The 21,214-nt window shown below is 46.9% G+C and overlaps 1 protein-coding gene across 1 annotated transcript in view; it reads left to right on the plus strand.

Annotated features, from left to right (window-relative positions):
- The first annotated feature begins 322 nt into the window (after positions 1–322).
- LOC141777799 (uncharacterized) overlaps positions 323–21,214 on the plus strand; it is a 133,526-nt gene continuing 112,634 nt past the window's right edge. Inside the window, exon 1 of the mRNA XM_074652363.1 lies at positions 323–2,006. Coding sequence (XP_074508464.1) covers positions 1,730–2,006 — 277 coding nt within the window. The 5' untranslated portion in view covers positions 323–1,729. The remainder of the gene's footprint in view (positions 2,007–21,214) is intronic.

Genomic DNA, 21,214 nt, shown 5'->3' on the forward strand with positions numbered 1-21,214 from the left:
CTTTGGCAATATTGTTCACCTGAAAGTCATGCCAGTAAAGCAAATTGAATTGAAGAGAGAGAGAGAGAGGAGGTTAGCAGGGATAGAGAAAGAGAGAGAGAGACAGAAAAAGAGAGAGAGAGAGAGAGACAGAGAAAGAGAGAGAGAGAGAGAGAGAGAGAGGAGGTTAGCAGGGATGGAGAAAGAGAGAAAGAGGAGGAGGTGGCAGGGAGAGAGAGAGAAAGAAAAAGAGAGACACAGAGAGAGAGAGAGAGAGAGAGAGAGAGAGCTCTCAGAGGGAGCTCACTGCTGACACAAAGACAGACAGTGGGGGAGAGACAGACAGTGAGAGCAGAGACAGACAGCGGAGGAGAGACAGACAGTGAGAGGAGAGACAGACAGCGGGAGGAGAGACAGACAGCGGGAGGAGAGACAGACAGTGAGAGGAGAGACAGACAGCGGAGGAGAGACAGACAGCGGAGGAGAGACAGACAGTGAGAGGAGAGACAGACAGCAGAGGAGAGACAGAGTGAGAGGAGAGACAGACAACGAGAGGAGAGACAGACAGCGGGAGGAGAGACAGACAGCGGGAGGAGAGACAGACAGCGGGAGGAGAGACAGACAGTGAGAGGAGAGACAGACAGCGGAGGAGAGACAGACAGTGAGAGGAGAGACAGACAGCGGGAGGAGAGACAGAGTGAGAGGAGAGACAGACAACGAGAGGAGAGACAGACAGCGGAGGAGAGACAGACAGCGGGAGGAGAGACAGAGGGAGGAGAGACAGACAGTGAGAGGAGAGACAGACAGTGAGAGGAGAGACAGAGGGAGGAGAGACAGACAGTGAGAGGAGAAACAGACAGCGGGTGGAGAGACAGACAGCGAGAGGAGAGACAGACAGCGAGAGGAGAGACAGACAGCGAGAGGAGAGACAGACAGCGGGAGGACAGACAGACAGCGAGAGGAGAGACAGACAGCGAGAGGAGAGACAGACAGCGAGAGGAGAGACAGACAGCGAGAGGAGAGACAGACAGCGGGAAGAGAGACAGACAGCGAGAGGAGAGACAGACAGCGAGAGGAGAGACAGACCGCGAAAGGAGAGACAGACAGCGGGAGGAGAGACAGACAGCGAGAGGAGAGACAGACAGCGAGAGAGAGACAGACATTGAGAGGAGAGACAGACATTGAGAGGAGAGACAGACAGGGAATAATCCAGAATGATTTGTCTCTCCACTCTGTGAGCAGCCACTTCTTTGCACACTGATCAGTGGCGTAGACAGCGGGACAGTCCAGTGGGACAGACATACCATGGTCTGGAAAGGGACGAAGAAGAAGGACAAAAGAAAAGGGAAAGAGTGACTGGAGAACAGCATTGTGTGCTGTGAGGCAGAAATAACAAAGGAGCACATTAAGAGGGTAGAAAAGAGAGACAGACACCGAAAGAGGGGGAAGGAGACAGAAGAAGACAACTGCAAGGACAAAAACTCTTAATGTTCCAAAAACCAGAAGGAAAAAGAGAGTTGGATGACAAAACCTGACGGACGCAAAATACTTCTTCAACACTCGTCTACACATGAGAGGAAGAGACGAGAGACGAGAAGAGAAGCAGGCGAGAAGCAAGAGGGACGGAAAGGAGGGCAGCAGGAGGAGGAAGAAGACGAAGAAGTACACAGAGGTAAAAGAAGAAGGAACGAGGGACCCAGTCTAACCCTGGACTGTCTAACCAGTGCTCCTCCTCAGCCCAGCAGGGAACATGTCCAAGTCCGCCTCACGTCTGGGTCGACCCGGATCAGCGAGCCCCAGCTTGAGAAGGGAGCCTCAGACTAATCGCTCATGCATGCTGCGGATCGGAGAGAGGCTGATGAGGGCAGGCAGTGAGGGGAACCTGGTCCAGAGACCCCTACCAGCCCAGAGCCGGAGCCGGAGCCAGGCTTCCTCGGCTGGATTAGGGCAAGGATCGACTGGACAGACGTATCCTCCAGCCCTGGAGGACAAACCCACTGAGGCTACAGGAAAGAACTCCAGCAAAGGTAGAGTGCCTCTCTTTAGAGAAACATAATGCTTTATTACATCATCACCTGCAGTCAGAGGACGGACTTCAGGGGCTCTTCTACAACTGAACAGCCTGGTTAGAGTGTGATCTGATTGGTTGTCAGTGGCATGCTGTATCTTTAATGTTGTTATTCAAAGAGCTTCCTACAGCATGTTAGTGACGTTTTAGTTCTCCAGAAGAGGACTAAAGTGTTTTGTCATATTAAAGCAGCAGTGGGAAGATATGGAGCAAATATGATTCAAAAAAAGTTATTTCTGTAAAACGGTCGCTATATCCTGACAGTCGTACATGAGACAGGTAATCTGAAGAAAAATCATGTTCCTCCGGTGTCCTCCGGTGTCCTCCGGTGTCCTCCGGTGCTCCTAATGGCATTTCACAGACCGGAGGAAAACAGCCAATCAGAGCTGATCTGGAGTATGCCGTCTCTTAGCGGCTGTCAATCACTCACGAACTCCGATCAGACGATCAAACTAGGCAGCGCTGATCAAATATGAATCAATATTCTGTTACTGTAATGTCTATTTCTCTCCTCAAATGTTTTCAGAATCATCTTGTAGTGTACTGTTTAGCTGTAAAATGAGAAAGTTTGTGACCCGGCAGCCATGTTGAGATCTGTTGAGGAAATACCAAGCACCGCCCACCAGCCGGAGCACAGCCAATAGGAACGCTCTCTCTCTGAAATGACCTGTGATTGGTCAAAGTCTCCCGTCACGGGCTAGATGTTCTAAAGTCTGCAAACAGAGTCATGAGGAGGAGCAGAAGTCTAGTTTTCTCTCAGAACACTTGAATTACAATATGCTGAAAGGTTATTATGGGATTTTTGCCCAACGATGCCAAAATCTTTCTGCCTGCTGCAGGTTTAAAAGAATGATGTTATTGTGTCAGTGAGTATCTGTATCTGTAAGACAATGCTGTTGTTAACCATATACACATGCTCCCTTTGAAATGAGCTGAATAGCGTTGATAGTGGATTCCTGATATCTCTGACTTGGAATTAAAACTGAGAGGCTGACATTGGCTGCTCATCACTGAGGTCTACGATATGATGTGAACACAGCATAAGGACCAGAGGAAGTGTGAAATTCACGTGACATTTACACATTGTCTATTTATATTTTTATGTATAAATAGACAAGCATATAGCATAAATAGCATATATTTATCATACAAATACTCAAATTAGGGGGACAAATATGATCTCTGACTAATGCGTTTCACCATGTTAATATATGCATTAGGGAAACAGATCCATTCATGTAAGAATTACAATTCTTATCTTCTAAGATTTTGAATCGATCATTTATTAGCTAATGTTTTTTACTACCGCGGCTGTCTGCCTCGCGCGTACTGATGCACCATGGGAGCTACACAACGTCACCGCAGAGTGACACCGTGTCCAACGTACCTATCAGCTGTGAGCTCCAGATCAGACTGGAGACGTAAGGGGGGAGTAGTACTTGCTATCTTCTGACATTAGTCATTTTTAAGCAGGAAACACATATCTCACACATCTCGCTATTGTGATATTTACTGGAAATGAATATAGCCAACAGCAAGTAGGAAACGTTCAGGTGACCTCCCTCCAGCCGGCTGTCACCTTATCGTATAGATAACTCCTCATTTCAGATTCACGAATCAGTCGTTCCTCGTCCGTTGCGACACTTTCACAGTCGATAAAACCTTTTCAGATATTCTTTCACACACACATATGGCTTAGGGTTAAGGTTAGGGTTAGGGTTAGGGGTTAGGGTTAGGGTTAGTGAGCGGACTCTGTTACAGCAGTATTGTGACGGCTCTGTTAAACCTGATGATAATGATGTCTTCCCTTCGGTGAGCATTTCCCCAGGTTTTAAGGACTGTACAGGATTGTTCTTAAAGAGTGGGAGTTCCATTGAGTTTTCTTTCCAAGATGCAAATAGAAAATTAATGTATAAAACATTTGTCAAAGTTTTGCTCAGGGACAAATTGAATGGTAAGACACTCCACGGAGAGCTCACTTAGGTCTCAGTGGTAGTGTTGGACCTGAATGGAGATCGCTGTATAAACCACCATTAACCTGCAGTGGAGGGTTCTACATGGTTGTAATGCACCTTTAAAATTGTCAGCCTATGCAGATGATAGATAGATAGACAGATATATAGATAGATAGTAACTTTATTGATCCCGAGGAAAATTCAAGTTTCCAGCATCACAGTTCCATAGTGAAAAACATGTTAGTAAAAAGGCAGTAAAAAAGTTAGTAGTGCAAAGTACAAAGTACAAAAAAATATACCAGATATAAAAATACAAGGAGATGAAGAAAACTGTTAAAACTGAATATAGTGCAGGGTAACAGCTGTGATACACGACTATTAAAAAAGTGAATATAGTGCAGAAGAGTCTGTTACAAATGAGTATAGTGCAGGGTAACTCCAGTAGCTTAGTCTATGAAAGTGCACTGTGTGCATTATTATCTATCCTGCAGACCGTCCTCCTTTGCCCCCCCCCCCTAGAGAGGTGTTGTACAGTTTGATGGCTCGGGGGACAAAGGACATCCTGAGTCTGTCTGTGGAGCACTTGGGGAGCAGCAGCCTGCCGCTGAACGAGCTCCTCTGTTTGGTGATGACGGCGTGCAGAGGATGGCTGGGGTTGTCCAGTATGGCCAGCAGTCTGTTGAGTGTTCTCTCCTCTGCCACCGTCACCAGAGAGTCGAGCTCCATGCCGACCACAGAGCCGGCCCGCCTGATCAGCTTGTCCAGCCTCGAGGTGTCCCTCTTAGTTGTGCTGCCCCCCCCAGCACACCACAGCGTAGAAAAGGACGCTGGCGACCACAGATTGGTTGAACATCCGCAGGAGTTTTGTGCAGATGTTAAATGATCCCAGCCTCCTCAGGAAGTACAGTCTGCTTTGGCCCTTCCTGTAGAGGTGGTCAGTGTTTATTGTCCAGTCCAGTTTGTTGTCCAGCTGCAGCCCGACAAACTAGCCTTGTAGGTACCCACGACCTCCACCTCGTTCCCATCGATCTGGACCGGTCCTGGGGGTGGTCTGGACTTCCTGAAGTCTATGACCATCTCTTTGGTTTTTGAGGTGTTGAGCTGCAGGTGGTTGGAGTGACACCAGGTGACGAAGTCCCCGACCAGGCTCCTGTACTCCCCCTCCTGATCACACCCAACACATCCCATAATGGCCGTGTCGTTGGTGAACTTCTGAATGTGACACGACTCAGAGATGTAGTTGAAGTCCGATGTGTAGAGGGTGAAGAGAAGGGGGCCAGTACAGTCCCCTGTGGAGCACCGGTGTTGCTGACCACAGTGTCAGATGTGATGTCCTTCAACCTGACATACTGTGGTCTGCCGGTGAGGTAGTCCGTGACCCAGGTCACCAGGTGTGGGTCCACTTGCATCCTGGTCAGCTTGTCCTGTAGTACAAGGGGCTGGATGGTGTTGAGGGCGCGGGAGAAGTCAAGAAACAGGATTCTGACTGTGCCGCCTCCCTTGTCAAGGTGCAAGTGGGCCCATTGTCGGAGGTAGAGGACTGCATCCTCCACCCCGACCTTCGCCTGGTAAGCAAACTGCAGTGGATCCTGAGCATGCTGCACCTGAGGTCTGAGGAGGTTGAGGAGGAGCCGCTCCATGGTCTTCATCAGGTGTGACGTGAGTGCCATGGCCTGAAGTCGTTGGGCTCGTTGGGACGGTTCTTCTTAGGAACCGGAAGAATGCAGGATGTTTTCCAGAGCTTGGGCACCTTCCCCAGTTGCCGTGTATCTGAGCAGGACAAACAGAATAGAGAAAGCTGTGGATGATGATGATGCTGTTTTCGTGTTTGTAAAAATGGTGAAAGCTGGTATAAAAATATATCTATATATATCTAAATATATATATATATTTTTAGAATATGTTTATTGGGTTTTCTTATTTTCTCAGATCAACAAACATATATAGGAAGTCATAGGAAAGAGTGCCATTTTTTCCAGAAAGTATTTGAATCAATGAACTCTTCAATTATATCTAGTTGGTGCTGTGCATGTTGTTCCCTTTTAGTTCTGAGTGTTCTTCTTTATAATTTCAGTGTTTCCCAATATTGGAGGCAGAGCTCAGTATCATCAGGTTGTTGGTGTTTTTGATTAGGTAAACTTCTGAGTGTTTTTCTCAGATGTTTGCAGTTTGTGTCAAACCACTTCTCATTGGCTGACTGTTTTGATCTGTGATGCTGAGACTTTTTCAGATTGGATAAATTTGCCAAATTGTCAAATATGTTGTTGTATGTCACATACAGCCGGATTCAGGCCGCCATTACTGTGGTGGTACGAGGTGGAAAGAAAATGGTCTTGGGATTGCTTTCTGGTAGTCGTCGTTGCTTTTGTTTGTCCATCTATAAGGTTGTTTTGTAGAGTTCAGTTTACTGGGTTTTGCTGCATGAGGGTCTGTTTCTGTCTTTCTAATGTACAGTGTAATTTGACCATGATCAGATAAGGGTGTTAGGGGACTGACTGTGAATGCTCTCAGACAGAAGGGGTCTAGGTCTGTAATGCTATAATCTACTGTGCTATTGCCAAGAGGAGAGCTGTGTGTGTAGTGACCAAAGGAGTCTCCTCGAAGTCGACCATTAATGATGTACAGACCCAGTGTTCCACATAGCTGCAGGAGTCGCTGCCCACTTGTGTTGACAGTTTTGTCAAAGTTGTTCCTGTGGGGATGTGAAGGGAGGGGAATGCTGATTTGGCCAGGTATATGTTTGTCTCCCTGTGGGTTAATAAAATCTGGTTGTTAAAGGGATGCTCATTTTGAAAAAAGTTCTTAACCTATAACCGACCCTTGTTAACCGATTATTAACCGTTAACCGACAAGATTTGTGCCTTGCGCCGGCTGCAGTGTATGAACACAACAGACAACTGAGTCCCCAGTTCACCGTCCGGGAGCGTTAACTTAGCAGCTACGATGCTGCGTGTAGTTTCACGGACATGCAGCCACTTTCCCAGTAAAAGTCTCCACCGCACATTTAGTTTAGTTTAGCAGGTTGTCTGCTGTGTGTCTGCCCCGCGTAACGACACTCTGTGTGCCCGGATTAACGATAGCGATTGCCTGATAAACAGTGTGTGTATTTGTGCTACGTTAGCAGTGCTCGCCGCCGCCGCACACACACACACAGTCTGTCAGCACAACGTAACTTTAACGAGTGTCCGTGTGTGTGTGTTGGCGGTGAGTGTGAGGTTGTTGGTGGCGTTCTAGCTGTGAACGGAGGTGTAGCAGTGTGTGTACAGTTTATTTGTCGGTGAATAAATGCTACGAAACTACGAGTGTGTTCCAATCCACGTACTTCCAGAAGTACACTTCAATGTAGTGCACTATGTGCACTCTGTACTCACTTGATTAGTGTGTAAATTTCATCGGGGTAGGGTCGTCTCAAATCGAATACTCTGCGGCGCACTGACCGGAAATGACGATCGCAACATTTGACCGCGGCTCGCTACCCGCCAAAATATCTTCTGAAAAAAAATGAAAGCAGAGTGGAAATTACGTTTCCAACGTCGTCGCCTACGCCTACGCTGTATCCTCCTGTTGGCTGAAAATGCACCGGTATGTTTACGTATTGTTTTATTCTGTATCTACGTATGTTTAAATAGTGGTCGTGGCTCCGCCCCTTCCGCTACGTAGCCAAGATGGTGACAGTTGAGTGTTGAAAGTGTCCAGCGTTCCACACTCAATGATCTGACCGTTTTGAGTACAACATCCGGGTACTTTGAGTGCACTGCATTTTGCCGTACTTCCCAGTGTGAACGCACTTATGCACTCAAAGTAGTAAGTGTAAGTACAGAACTACGCGGATTGGAACACACTGTACAACTCCTCCGCTGCGCTCAAGTGAGCCAGAGACCGGAGCCAACTTCCTGTATCCTGCAACTCCGGTTCCTCCTCTTAAGGTGGGCTGTTAAGGTGGACCAGCTTTTCTCCTTAAAGAGACGAGCTGCTCCTCTGAGCCGCTCAGCTTTGAGTTAATTATTCATATTTCTTTTAACCACTGTAACCGATAGCGTTAATCGGTTCAAATGCTTAATGTCGGTTAACAGTTAAATGGCTAATTATGAACATCCCTAGTTCTATACCTGTCCTGGTAGTGATTGATCTCATCTTCAAGAATGGAGAAACAATGTTCATTATAATAAGGGGATTCTGATGGGGGGGGGGGGGGGGGGGATATGCTGCACACATGAATATTATATGTCTTAATCCGAGGGAATAACCTCTCTTTTTATTTTGAGCCAAATGTAAAATTCACCTTCTTTGATTAATTCTATTGAGTGTACAAGGTTTGCCTTGTACCAAATCAACATTCCTCCTGAATCCCTGCCCTGGGTTACTCCTTTCAGTTTGGTGGATGGGAACACTATCTCTATGTAGCCTATGGGACGACCAGTGGAAGTGTCTCCTCTACTCCAGGTCTCTTGCAAAACAAACACATCTGCATCTCCTAATTCTTTGGTGAGGTCTGGGGTCCTGCTCTTAAGGTCAAAAGCAGAGGACCTCAGACTCTGGACATTCCAACATGAATTAACACATGATTTAGATTTCATTTAGCTTCAAACTCAGAAAGTTGCACTTAATATTAAAATGTTAAAATGAGATAAACTCTTAAATCTCTTGTTGTCAATGAAGAGGTTCATAAAAATAAAAAATAAATATATATATACATATATATATATATAAAACTAAATTTATGGGGTTTTAACCCCCTAATATGAAATACTTTTACTCAACCTATATATATATATATTATGGTGTACGGTCTAAGACCTGCTCTATATATAAAGCGTCTTGAGATAACTTCTGTTATAATTTGACGCTATATAAAAATGAATTGAATATATATGTATATACAAATACATATACATAATACATATACACATATATACATACACATACATATATACACAATATACATATAATTATTATTATATTTTTTTCTTCTTCTCTCTTCTCTTTTTTGTCTTCTTTCTCTCTCTCCCTCTCTCTCGCTCTCTCTCTCTCTCCTTCTCTCTCTCTCTCTCTCTCTCTCTGTCGTTGACAGAGCAGATCTGATTGATCTAGTTCAGTGGAGGCCTGGAGGTAACTCTCTCTCAGCTCCTCACTGTGGTTAAAGGCCTGCTGTAATCTTTGGTTTACAACATGAACAGTCAGTGAGACAGTCAGTGAGACAGTCAGTGAGACAGTCAGTGAGACAGACAGTGAGACAGTCAGTGAGACAGTCAGTGAGACAGACAGTGAGACAGTCAGTGAGACAGTCAGTGAGACAGTCAGTTAGTTAGCAAGGCAACATCCAATTAGCCAGTGAGCCAGCTGCTGTCATATATGCTCTCTCAGATTAGTCTTTGAGAAAGGAGAAGTCTGGTGTCATTCTAGATTTCTCCTAATAAATCCTGTCTCCCACTTCTTTCCATCTACCCCAATCCCATTGGTTCCTAGTCTTACTGCTGTGAATCTTTATACATACTCATTAAACAGAACTCCAACCAGAGGAAATACTGCATTTGTTAGGGACTACGTACACACACATTGAAATAGTCTAGTGAGTATTAGTGGCAGCAGGATGGTGGATGTGGGACTGAGTCAGAATAAACTACAGTGTGTGTGTGTGTGTGTTAATGGTGATGAAGGAACATGTGACCCAGTGACACAGTGAGGCTCACTGATCCGTTACAATAGAGCTGTATGGCACAGAGGAAGAAGAGATATCAGGCTGTGACACACACACAATACTTGATATACATTCATAAAAGATATAACATATCACCAGCCTCACATTTAGAGGAACAGTTGTATTATATATGTGCTCTGACTCAAACTTTAACATGCTAAAATGTTAGCCTGCTGGATGTAGCTTGGTTGGGGTTGTGTAGCTGTGCATTGTGGATTATATTAAAGCGGTCATATTGGTTTGTTTTTATGAAAATGTGTCCTCTGTGATGTGTTCATAATGGCATGAGCCATTGAAGAAAGAGAGCGCTATGGGACAAAAATTAACTTGAAAGAGGAAAGTAGGTCATGTCACACCGGTGAATGTTAAAGTCATGTTGCTTTAACTTAATGATCCTCTCCTCCATGTGATGAAGTCCTACATGTTGAAACTGGGCTGTAATTTATCTGACAGCATTCCTACTTGGAATTATATTAGGCATGTTAAAAATGTATTTTTCATTTAGTAGAGAAACCAAGGCCCCTAGAAGGTGAGATACTCCTAGCCAAAACTGAAAATAGTGAAAATGCACGCTTCTCCAAAAGGGACAGCACCTGTCTTATCACATGTATTACTGGAAATATATATATACGTATATACATATATACAGTATATGTGTGTGTGTGTGTGTGTGTGTGTGCGTGTGTGTGTGTGTGCGTGTGTCTTTTATTATTAAAGTAAGGAGAGCAATCACCAAAGAATTCCCTATTCACTTCAACATGTGATGCAGCAGCACCGACACATACAGTCCAATGGGGCCCTGTTGGTGTAAATGTATGAACAGAAGGACACAAGCCAGAGAACAATATACAAAACAATGATATATTGTAATTTCTTTATCATTCTAAATACATTGTTTCTTTACATGTTGTCATGGTCTGGCGCTGTGCCCCGAGGCCGTTGGACTTTTTCATTTTCGTTAAGACTTTAAACTATCTTGCGTTTCTCTTTCTAGTGGCTTATTAGTTGTGAAGTCGTTGAATTGTTGAATTGTTGAGTGTTAAGAGTCCCGGCCTGAGGACATCCATAGCCTGAGGACATCCATAGCCTAAGGACATCCATTGCCTGAGGACATCCATATGCATCATAGCGCCACCTCGTGGTAACATGAAGTTACAGGTTGTGGACTTTTATGACGTCCTCCTCACAGATGAATCAGATCCATCTCACATTTTGTCAGAAAGCCTGAAGACCTTGGTGATGCTTTGATGTGGAGATTGTAATATTTCGTTGAACAGCTTCGCCTTGGCAGCACAGCAAATTTAAATGTCTCGCCATGAAAAAAGAAACTGTTGTAACTTGGCTCTAATCGGTCAGATCTTTCTCAGATTTCACAGGTTTGATGAGCGTCCCGGCCTGAACACATCTACAGGCCTATTATGAATCATACTCATAGAGCCACCTAGTGGTAACAGAAAGTTACAGTCGCTATACTTTGGCGTATTATTCTCAGCAGGTTAACCAGATCCACCTCAAATTTGGTCCGCGTAATGTTGAGATGTCCATGATGAACGCAGATTGTAAGGTACGTGAACACAAAGGGGCACGCAGACACACAATCACACACATCGTGGGAACCTGGACTACATTTTGGTGAGAGTTCCTGGGAAATCCAAGGATCCTAATTTCCGGCATTCTCCTTTGACTGGACATTTGATGTCCCCAGGTCATCCTAGTAGCTGTTCAGGAACCACAGTGTGGTGGTGACACAGTGTGTCCCGACCTCATTTTTTCTTATGGCTGTATAGGTTTAAATCTGCAACCTTATATGACGCTTAAATCACCTTTCTCTGTTCATGTCAGTTACATGATTAGTACTTACAACAAAACTGAAATAGCCACACTGTGGGCCTGATCAAAAATAATCCCTGAGTCTTATTTCCAGAGACATGCAGCTCCACGTGTAGCCGGAATGATGAAAAATAGACCCTGGAGATGTTTGCTGACCAGCTGTTTCCCCGGGCTCTCAGTGCTCAGTGAGGCGCACCGTGAGACATTTTGACTGTAAGACAAAAGAATTGCAAACGAATGTGAAGACGGCTGGAAAGACGTCTGAGGTGAAATCACACTGCTGCTGTCAAAACACATCACCACGTCAGAGAAGCTGTAGGTGTAGGAGCCAGGCTGTAGGTGTAGGAGCCAGGCTGTAGGAGCCGGGCTGTAGGTGTAGGAGCCAGGCTGTAGGTGTAGGAGCCAGGCTGTAGGTGTAGGAACCAGGCTGTAGGAGCCAGGCTGTAGGTGTAGGAGCCAGGCTGTAGGTGTAGGAACCAGGCTGTAGGAGCCAGGCTGTAGGTGTAGGAACCAGGCTGTAGGAGCCAGGCTGTAGCTGTAGGAGCCAGGCTGTAGCTGTAGGAGCCAGGCTGTAGGAGCCAGGCTGTAGGTGTAGGAGCCAGGCTGTAGGAGCCGGGCTGTAGGTGTAGGAGCCAGGCTGTAGGTAAAGGAGCCAGGCTGTAGGAGCCAGGCTGTAGGTGTAGGAGCCAGGCTGTAGGTAAATGAGCCAGGCTGTAGGTGTAGGAGCCAGGCTGTAGGTGTAGGAGCCAGGCTGTAGGAGCCAGGCTGTAGGTAAAGGAGCCAGGCTGTAGGAGCCAGGCTGTAGGTGTAGGAGCCAGGCTGTAGGTAAATGAGCCAGGCTGTAGGTGTAGGAGCCAGGCTGTAGGTGTAGGAGCCAGGCTGTAGGAGCCAGGCTGTAGGTGTAGGAGCCAAGCTGTAGGTGTAGGAGCCAGGCTGTAGGTGTAGGAGCCAGGCTGTAGGTAAATGAGCCAGGCTGTAGGTGTAGGAGCCAGGCTGTAGGTGTAGGAGCCAGGCTGTAGGTAAATGAGCCAGGCTGTAGGTGTAGGAGCCAGGCTGTAGGTGTAGGAGCCAGGCTGTAGGTGTAGGAGCCAGGCTGTAGGAGCCGGGCTGTAGGTGTAGGAGCCAGGCTGTAGGTGTAGGAGCCAGGCTGTAGGTGTAGGAACCAGGCTGTAGGAGCCAGGCTGTAGGTGTAGGAGCCAGGCTGTAGGTGTAGGAACCAGGCTGTAGGAGCCAGGCTGTAGGTGTAGGAACCAGGCTGTAGGAGCCAGGCTGTAGCTGTAGGAGCCAGGCTGTAGCTGTAGGAGCCAGGCTGTAGGAGCCAGGCTGTAGGAGCCAGGCTGTAGGTGTAGGAGCCAGGCTGTAGGAGCCGGGCTGTAGCTGTAGGAGCCAGGCTGTAGGAGCCAGGCTGTAGGTGTAGGAGCCAGGCTGTAGGTAAATGAGCCAGGCTGTAGGTGTAGGAGCCAGGCTGTAGGTGTAGGAGCCAGGCTGTAGGAGCCAGGCTGTAGGTGTAGGAGCCAAGCTGTAGGTGTAGGAGCCAGGCTGTAGGTGTAGGAGCCAGGCTGTAGGTAAATGAGCCAGGCTGTAGGTGTAGGAGCCAGGCTGTAGGTGTAGGAGCCAGGCTGTAGGAGCCAGGCTGTAGGTGTAGGAGCCAAGCTGTAGGTGCAGGAGCCGGGCTGTAGGTGTAGGAGCCAGGCTGTAGGTGTAGTAGCCAGGCTGTAGGTAAATGAGCCAAGCTGTAGGTGTAGGAGCCAGGCTGTAGGTGTAGGAGCCAGGCTGTAGGTGCAGGAGCCGGGCTGTAGGTGTAGGAGCCAGGCTGTAGGAGCCAGGCTGTAGGAGCCGGGCTGTAGGTGTAGGAGCCAGGCTGTAGGAGCCAGGCTGTAGGTGTAGGAGCCAAGCTGTAGGTGCAGGAGCCGGGCTGTAGGTGTAGGAGCCGGGCTGTAGGTGTAGGAGCCAGGCTGCAGGAGCCAGGCTGTAGGAGCCGGGCTGTAGGTGTAGGAGCCAGGCTGTAGGAGCCAGGCTGTAGGTGTAGGAGCCGGGCTGTAGGTGTAGGAGTCAGGCTGTAGGAGCCAGGCTGTAGGAGCCGGGCTATAGGAGCCGGGCTGTAGGAGCCAGGCTGTAGGTATAGGAGCCAGGCTCTAGGTGTAGGAGCCAGGCTGTAGGTGTAGGAACCAGGCTGTAGGAGCCAGGCTGTAGGTGTAGGAACCAGGCTGTAGGAGCCAGGCTGTAGGAGCCAGGCTGTAGGAGCCGGGCTATAGGAGCCGGGCTGTAGGAGCCAGGCTGTAGGTGTAGGAGCCAGGCTGTAGGAGCCGGGCTATAGGAGCCGGGCTGTAGGAGCCAGGCTGTAGGTGTAGGAGCCAGGCTATAGGAGCCGGGCTGTAGGTGTAGGAGCCAGGCTGTAGGAGCCGGGCTGTAGGAGCCGGGCTGTAGGTGTAGGAGCCAGGCTGTAGGTGTAGGAGCCAGGCTGTAGGAGCCGGGCTGTAGGTATCGGAGCCAGGCTGTAGGTGTAGGAGCCAGGCTGTAGGTGTAGGAACCAGGCTGTAGGAGCCAGGCTGTAGGTGTAGGAGCCAGGCTGTAGGTGTAGGAACCAGGCTGTAGGAGCCAGGCTGTAGCTGTAGGAGCCAGGCTGAAGCTGTAGGAGCCAGGCTGTAGGAGCCAGGCTGTAGGTGTAGGAGCCAGGCTGTAGGTAAAGGAGCCAGGCTGTAGGAGCCAGGCTGTAGGTGTAGGAGCCAGGCTGTAGGTAAATGAGCCAGGCTGTAGGTGTAGGAGCCAGGCTGTAGGTGTAGGAGCCAGGCTGTAGGTAAATGAGCCAGGCTGTAGGTGTAGGAGCCAGGCTGTAGGTGTAGGAGCCAGGCTGTAGGTGTAGGAGCTGGGCTGTAGGTGTAGGAGCCAGGCTGTAGGTGTAGGAGCTGGGCTGTAGGTGTAGGAGCCAGGCTGTAGGAGCCAGGCTGTAGGAGCCGGGCTGTAGGTGTAGGAGCCAGGCTGTAGGTGTAGAAGCCGGGCTGTAGGTGTAGGAGCCAGGCTGTAGGAGCCGGGCTATAGGAGCCGGGCTGTAGGAGCCAGGCTGTAGGTGTAGGAGCCAGGCTATAGGAGCCGGGCTGTAGGTGTAGGAGCCGGGCTGTAGGAGCCGGGCTGTAGGAGCCGGGCTGTAGGTGTAGGAGCCAAGCATTGATATTATGAAAAAGACGTTGAAATTAAACATCAATAAAAGAAGAAAATAGAGGAAAGGAAGAGGACAGGAGAGAGTTAAAGGTGAGGTCTGTATGCTACTGCTGGTGTTCACTGTGACGAGGACACAGAGACCGGACAGAGACCACACAGAGACCACACAGAGACAACACAGAGACCAGACAGAGACCAGACAGAGACCACACCGAGACCAGACAGAGACCAGACAGAGACTACACACAGACCACACAGAGACTACACAGAGACCAGACAGAGACTACACAGAGACCACACAGAGACCAGACAGAGACCAGACAGAGACTACACACAGACAACACAGAGACCACACAGAGACCAGACAGAGACAACACAGAGACCAGACAGAGACCAGACAGAGACCACACAGAGACCACACAGAGACCACACAGAGACCAGACAGAGACGACACAGAGACCAGACAGAGACTACACACAGACCACACAGAGACCACACAGAGACAACACAGAGACCAGACAGAGACCACACAGAGACCACACAGAGACCACACAGAGACCAGACAGAGACCACACAGAGACCACACAGAGACCACACAGAGACAACACAGAGACCAGACAGAGACCAGACAGAGACCACACAGAGACCACACAGAGACCAGACAGAGACGACACAGAGACCAGACAGAGACCAGACAGAGACTACACACAGACCACACAGAGACCACACAGAGACCAGACAGAGACCACACACAGACCACACAGAGACTAGACAGAGACTACACAGAGACCACACAGAGACCAGACAGAGACCAGACAGAGACTACACACAGACCACACAGAGACCACACAGAGACCACACAGAGACCAGACAGAGACCACACAGAGACCAGACAGAGATGACACAGAGACCAGACAGAGACCACACAGAGACCACACAGAGACCAGACAGAGACCACACACAGACCACACAGAGACCACACAGAGACCACACAGAGACCAGACAGAGACTACACAGAGACCACACAGAGACCAGACAGAGACCAGACAGAGACTACACACAGACCACACAGAGACCACACAGAGACCACACAGAGACCAGACAGAGATGACACAGAGACCAGACAGAGACCACACAGAGACCACACAGAGACCAGACAGAGACCACACAGAGACCAGACAGAGACCAGACAGAGACCACACAGAGACAACACAGAGACCAGACAGAGACCACACAAAGACCAGACAGAGACAACACAGAGACCAGACAGAGACCAGACAGAGACCACACAGAGACCACACAGAGACCAGACAGAGACGACACAGAGACCAGACAGAGACCAGACAGAGACTACACACAGACCACACAGAGACCACACAGAGACCACACAGAGACCAGACAGAGACCACACAGAGACTACACAGAGACCAGACAGAGACCACACACAGACCACACAGAGACCACACAGAGACCAGACAGAGACTACACAGAGACCACACAGAGACCAGACAGAGACCAGACAGAGACTACACACAGACCACACAGAGACCACACAGAGACCAGACAGAGACCACACAGAGACCAGACAGAGATGACACAGAGACCAGACAGAGACCACACAGAGACCAGACAGAGACCACACACAGACCACACAGAGACCACACAGAGACCAGACAGAGACCACACAGAGACCAGACAGAGACCACACACAGACCACACAGAGACTACACAGAGACCAGACAGAGACTACACAGAGACCACACAGAGACCAGACAGAGACCAGACAGAGACTACACACAGACCACACAGAGACCACACAGAGACCACACAGAGACCAGACAGAGACCACACAGAGACCAGACAGAGATGACACAGAGACCAGACAGAGACCACACAGAGACCACACAGAGACCAGACAGAGACCACACAGAGACCAGACAGAGACCAGACAGAGACCACACAGAGACAACACAGAGACCAGACAGAGACCACACAGAGACCAGACAGAGACAACACAGAGACCACACAGAGACCAGACCGAGACCAGACAGAGACCACACAGAGACCAGACAGAGACCACACAGAGACCAGACCGAGACCAGACAAACCTCTCAGGAGAGTTTTCAGTCAGCATGTAAAAAGGTTCCTTTAGCATGAAGACAGACAGGATTATTATAATTCATCAGTAAACGTTGGTGAACGGTCATCTGTTGTTAATATTTTCAAAGTATCAACATTTATTGTATATCATTCATTTTTGGGGCACTAAAAGATGAGTAGTTTGAGGACAGTAAAGTGGTGCAGGAGGCTGAAAACCAACAGGGCCGTGTATTACGATACCATATACAATATGTATCATGATACAGATACATATTACAGCATGTGTATCAGAAGCATTCATCATATAAGTTATGTGTAACTATATATACTGTACATAATTCGCAAAAGTTTATCAGCGTTGAGATTCTCCCGCTGTCATCACTGACGTTGTTGCTGCCGTATTTATTCCTGGATGGAGTGTTAATGGAGCAGCTACAATGTTAGCATAGCCTGGCACTGATCGATCCAAACTCCATTCAGAAAACATGCATTTTAAAAGTTGTTTCCTTGTCGTCTTGGTAACAGACCTGACAAAGCATGAATTCAGACTTTTTACCAATCAGCATCATTATGTAGTTATTTCGGCACACTTTTGATCTGTTTACAACAACGTCTTTGCCGTATTTATTCCTAGATGACGTTGTGTTGAGTGTTGATGGAGTAGCTACGATGTTAGTGTCGTATCTTTTCTGCGACAGTGCTGTTGAAGTGATGATGAAGGATGCTCCGAGGACACTGTTCTTGCTGGTAAATAGAGTTTATTACAAACAAGCCACACATGTCATACGAACGTCTATAGCAGTCCGGAGGCCTCAGGTCGAATATGAAAGTCCTGCAGCTTGGGGGCCCGCGCCCACCTTATATCGGGTTCAGGCCCTCCAATCACCGAGCTAAGATATGAACTCATGTCTTAGGTATCTCCTACATGTTTATCTTTCAGCCCCTGGCCTTTGCCCTACTTCTTTCACATATGTTTACAATTAGGGGCCTCTCAGTCCGGCATCAGACCTGAAAATATACCACATATTCCCCCCTTCGAGACTTAACAAAGTCTCGAAAAAATAAGAGAAGAAACATACAGGTGTATTAACATGACAAATTTAACAACCTGTCCTTATTACCATTGAAACAACTTTATGGAGTATAAAAGTGAGAGTGAAAAACCTGTCAGGCAGCTGATCTTTCTTGAACAATGTATTAAACAATATATACAGGAAAATTCTCTCACGGTCCCTCTGCCAAGGCGACCATACATAATACTCCATAATACTGAAATACAGAATTTTAGCAATTTGTATATGGAACTGATTTAAGCAATGCATATGGAACTCTCAGCAAATTAAAACAAAACAAATGTCCAAAGTCAGGCTGGTCGACCCATCGCACCCTTCTATGGACCTTTTCCTGCCTACCCCACTGTCCCTAAACATCGAGAAAAAGAAAAAGAAAACATCTGAGGTCCCATTGTATTTAGAAACCATCATTTCTCAAGCATGTAATACACAAAAAAGAAAATTCCTTTTCAATAACACTAAGGTAACATCTCAGAGAAGACATAAGACTGTATAACGCTGTAGTTTCTCAGCCGCCTTGACGCCGGTGTAGTATCGATGACGTCTTGACTCTGGATGTTGTATCGACAGTCCACGTTCAGAGTTCTTCAGGCCATTCGTATTTTCATGTTTGAAGTGTCTGAATCCATTCAGCCCCTCGGAGTCCCTGACAATCCACCACCCTCACAGTGTTCTTCCCCAATATGTTCTAGAATGAAAGAAAAGAAAACCAGTATCTTTTGCATACAGAACAGATACAAATTAAAACATCAAACACAGAATAAGATAAGTAAAAATGTAAATATTGTCCATTAATCATATTGTTCATTTGTTGCCATATCCCCCCTTCGAGACTAAACAAAGTCTCGAAAGAGCAACACAACATCAACACTACAAACTACACAAGCCAAAAACAGAGGTAAACAATATGATTATAATCATATGAGATATTTAAAATGGATATTCCTCCACCCATTCGATCTTTATGGCGTCATCCTCATCCACGTCCGTGTCAGCTTCGTGTAATAATGGCATCAGCGTTTGATCGCCGGGCAGCACAACTCCAACCCATTTAATTATCATGGCCTTTGCAAAGGTCAACAACAGCGTGCAAAAACAAAACATCACGCACAACGACATAACGAGCGCTACCAAAACCTGAACTAACACCGCTCCTAGTGGCCCCAATTTATCCTGCAACCAAGCGTTTGCAGACCATCCCGCGTCTTCTGATGGGCCAAACGCATCTCTTATGAGCTTCAATGCCTCTATGACACTAGTCATATTGTCAGAACTATCAGGAATCAACGTATAGCAAGCATCTCCTAATAAATTTAAAGCAACACATAAGCCCCCTTGTTTGGCCAAAATATAATCAAGAGCCATGTCATGTTTCAACAATGTTAATCTATGGCTCCTTTGGGTGTTTGACAACATTTCGAAACCTCTTATAGTTTCGTTTGCAAAGCCCTGTAAGGTGTATGTAATGTTGTCGATGTGATCTGCCAAGAACGCTACCCCATACCACGGAAATAAACCTATTCCCCACTTTTCTCCTAAACTTATTCTCCAATGGTAAGACTCCAGATTATGAAATTGCGCTAATTCTCTTTTATTCCGACTTCCAGAAGCAACATTAGATTGAGCCTCATCAGATGCTTCTCCCTTCTGGACAGAAAAAACTTCATATGGGAGTTTCAACAGTGCCATATAACAGCATCCTGTCCACCCGTATGGTAGAAATAGATAAGCATTTTCACCACAAATCCACCAAATATCCCTGAAATTGCCTATAGTCACATTACCAGGCAACACTTGATGTTCTACCATCAAAGTTCTACTCGGACTCTTTGACACTTGAAAAATCACTTCATACAACTTATTCACATCCTCATCCTCACGCTTTCCTAAATCCATCATATAGCCATCACACTCTGATATTCCCATAAACATTCCAGACCCCTTATTAGTTTCATTTGAGCAAAAACAGTACTTTGCTCTCACAGGTGTCACTTCCATCGGATCACGTACCGCTGTCATCACATTTTCATGTTGTTCAAGCAAATTCTCATATGGTAAATCTGCCAACCAAGAACAATTCATTCTAGGTTTAAAAAGGTTCACTGATAAAGCCATCACTTTATCCACTGATGACTGCTGTTGATACAAGAGCCATGACAGTACAGAAGATTGACATGCCATAGTTAATGGTTCCGGTACCGCCTCCAAAATTGAAGGCCATGTACCTGGTGTTGGTACTTTCAACACACATGGACCCTTCAATTTCTTGATTGATCTCACTGAGTGTGTTAACTGCTGAAACCATAAATTTCTACCTGCCCATGGGTCTACAATTCCCAACGCTAAAGCATCAAATCCATACGCTTTCCACTTAGCTTCTCTCTTCTGCATTACATGGTTCTGTTCAAACATCTCCTGTGATATCCGATCCGAGTCGACAAACTCCTTTCCCTCATCTACAATATTCCTCTGAACAGTCTCAAATGAATTTCCAACCTTCACTTCCTCAATCTCCTTCCTACTACTCACACTAATCCCCATCTCTAACATAGACTTCCGGCTCTCATTCACCATCTCTTTCACTTTCAAGGATACTTTGTCAAGTGTCTGTGTCACATTCTCCAATTTCTTAGGCGTCAATGTTGTCGCCAAGGTAGTACTCTGATCGAAAGCATTATCATTATTTATTGATTTCAACTTTAAAGTAGCAGCCTCTGAGCTGGACGTAGATGACTCTACATCCTTCTCTTCTATCCTCTGTTCTCTAACTTCCACAATGTCATTACTTCTGTTCACGCTAGGCTCTATTTTTGACACTTGCTTCTCGACTAAATTAACCACATCCTTAAAGGTCCAAGATGTCATATTAGATGTCTGCGTGGTATTTACAAATGTCGTAGATGCCACGGATGTCGTCACTGTTGTAACATTCATCCCCTTTGAAGTCATAACTAGAGTAGTAGCCAGAGTCGGTGTATGAACATTCTTAGTTGTTTTTGGAATTAATGTAACAAGCTTTATCTGTGTACTAATCACCTTTGGTTACTGTAGTAAATTGTACGCTGTTTAATTCCTAGTTTTTTTTTTTGCAAAATCAATTTCACCGTCTTATCCACAAACTCTTTCCCATTGTCTGAGGATATTCGATCTGGAAGTCCCCACCTGCTTATGACCTCTCTGCATAAGAACTTGGCAACCGATTGAGCATCCTTTCGTTTTGTTGGACAGGCCTCAGGCCATCGTGAAAATCTGTCCACCACGACTAGCATGTACCTTTTCCCTTCAATCGGTTTTATCATGTCAACATAGTCTATAACTAGTTCCCCCTGCCTATGACATAATCAATCTGTTC

The sequence above is a fragment of the Sebastes fasciatus genome, chromosome 11 (assembly GCF_043250625.1).
Source record: "Sebastes fasciatus isolate fSebFas1 chromosome 11, fSebFas1.pri, whole genome shotgun sequence".
NCBI lineage: Eukaryota > Metazoa > Chordata > Actinopteri > Perciformes > Sebastidae > Sebastes > Sebastes fasciatus.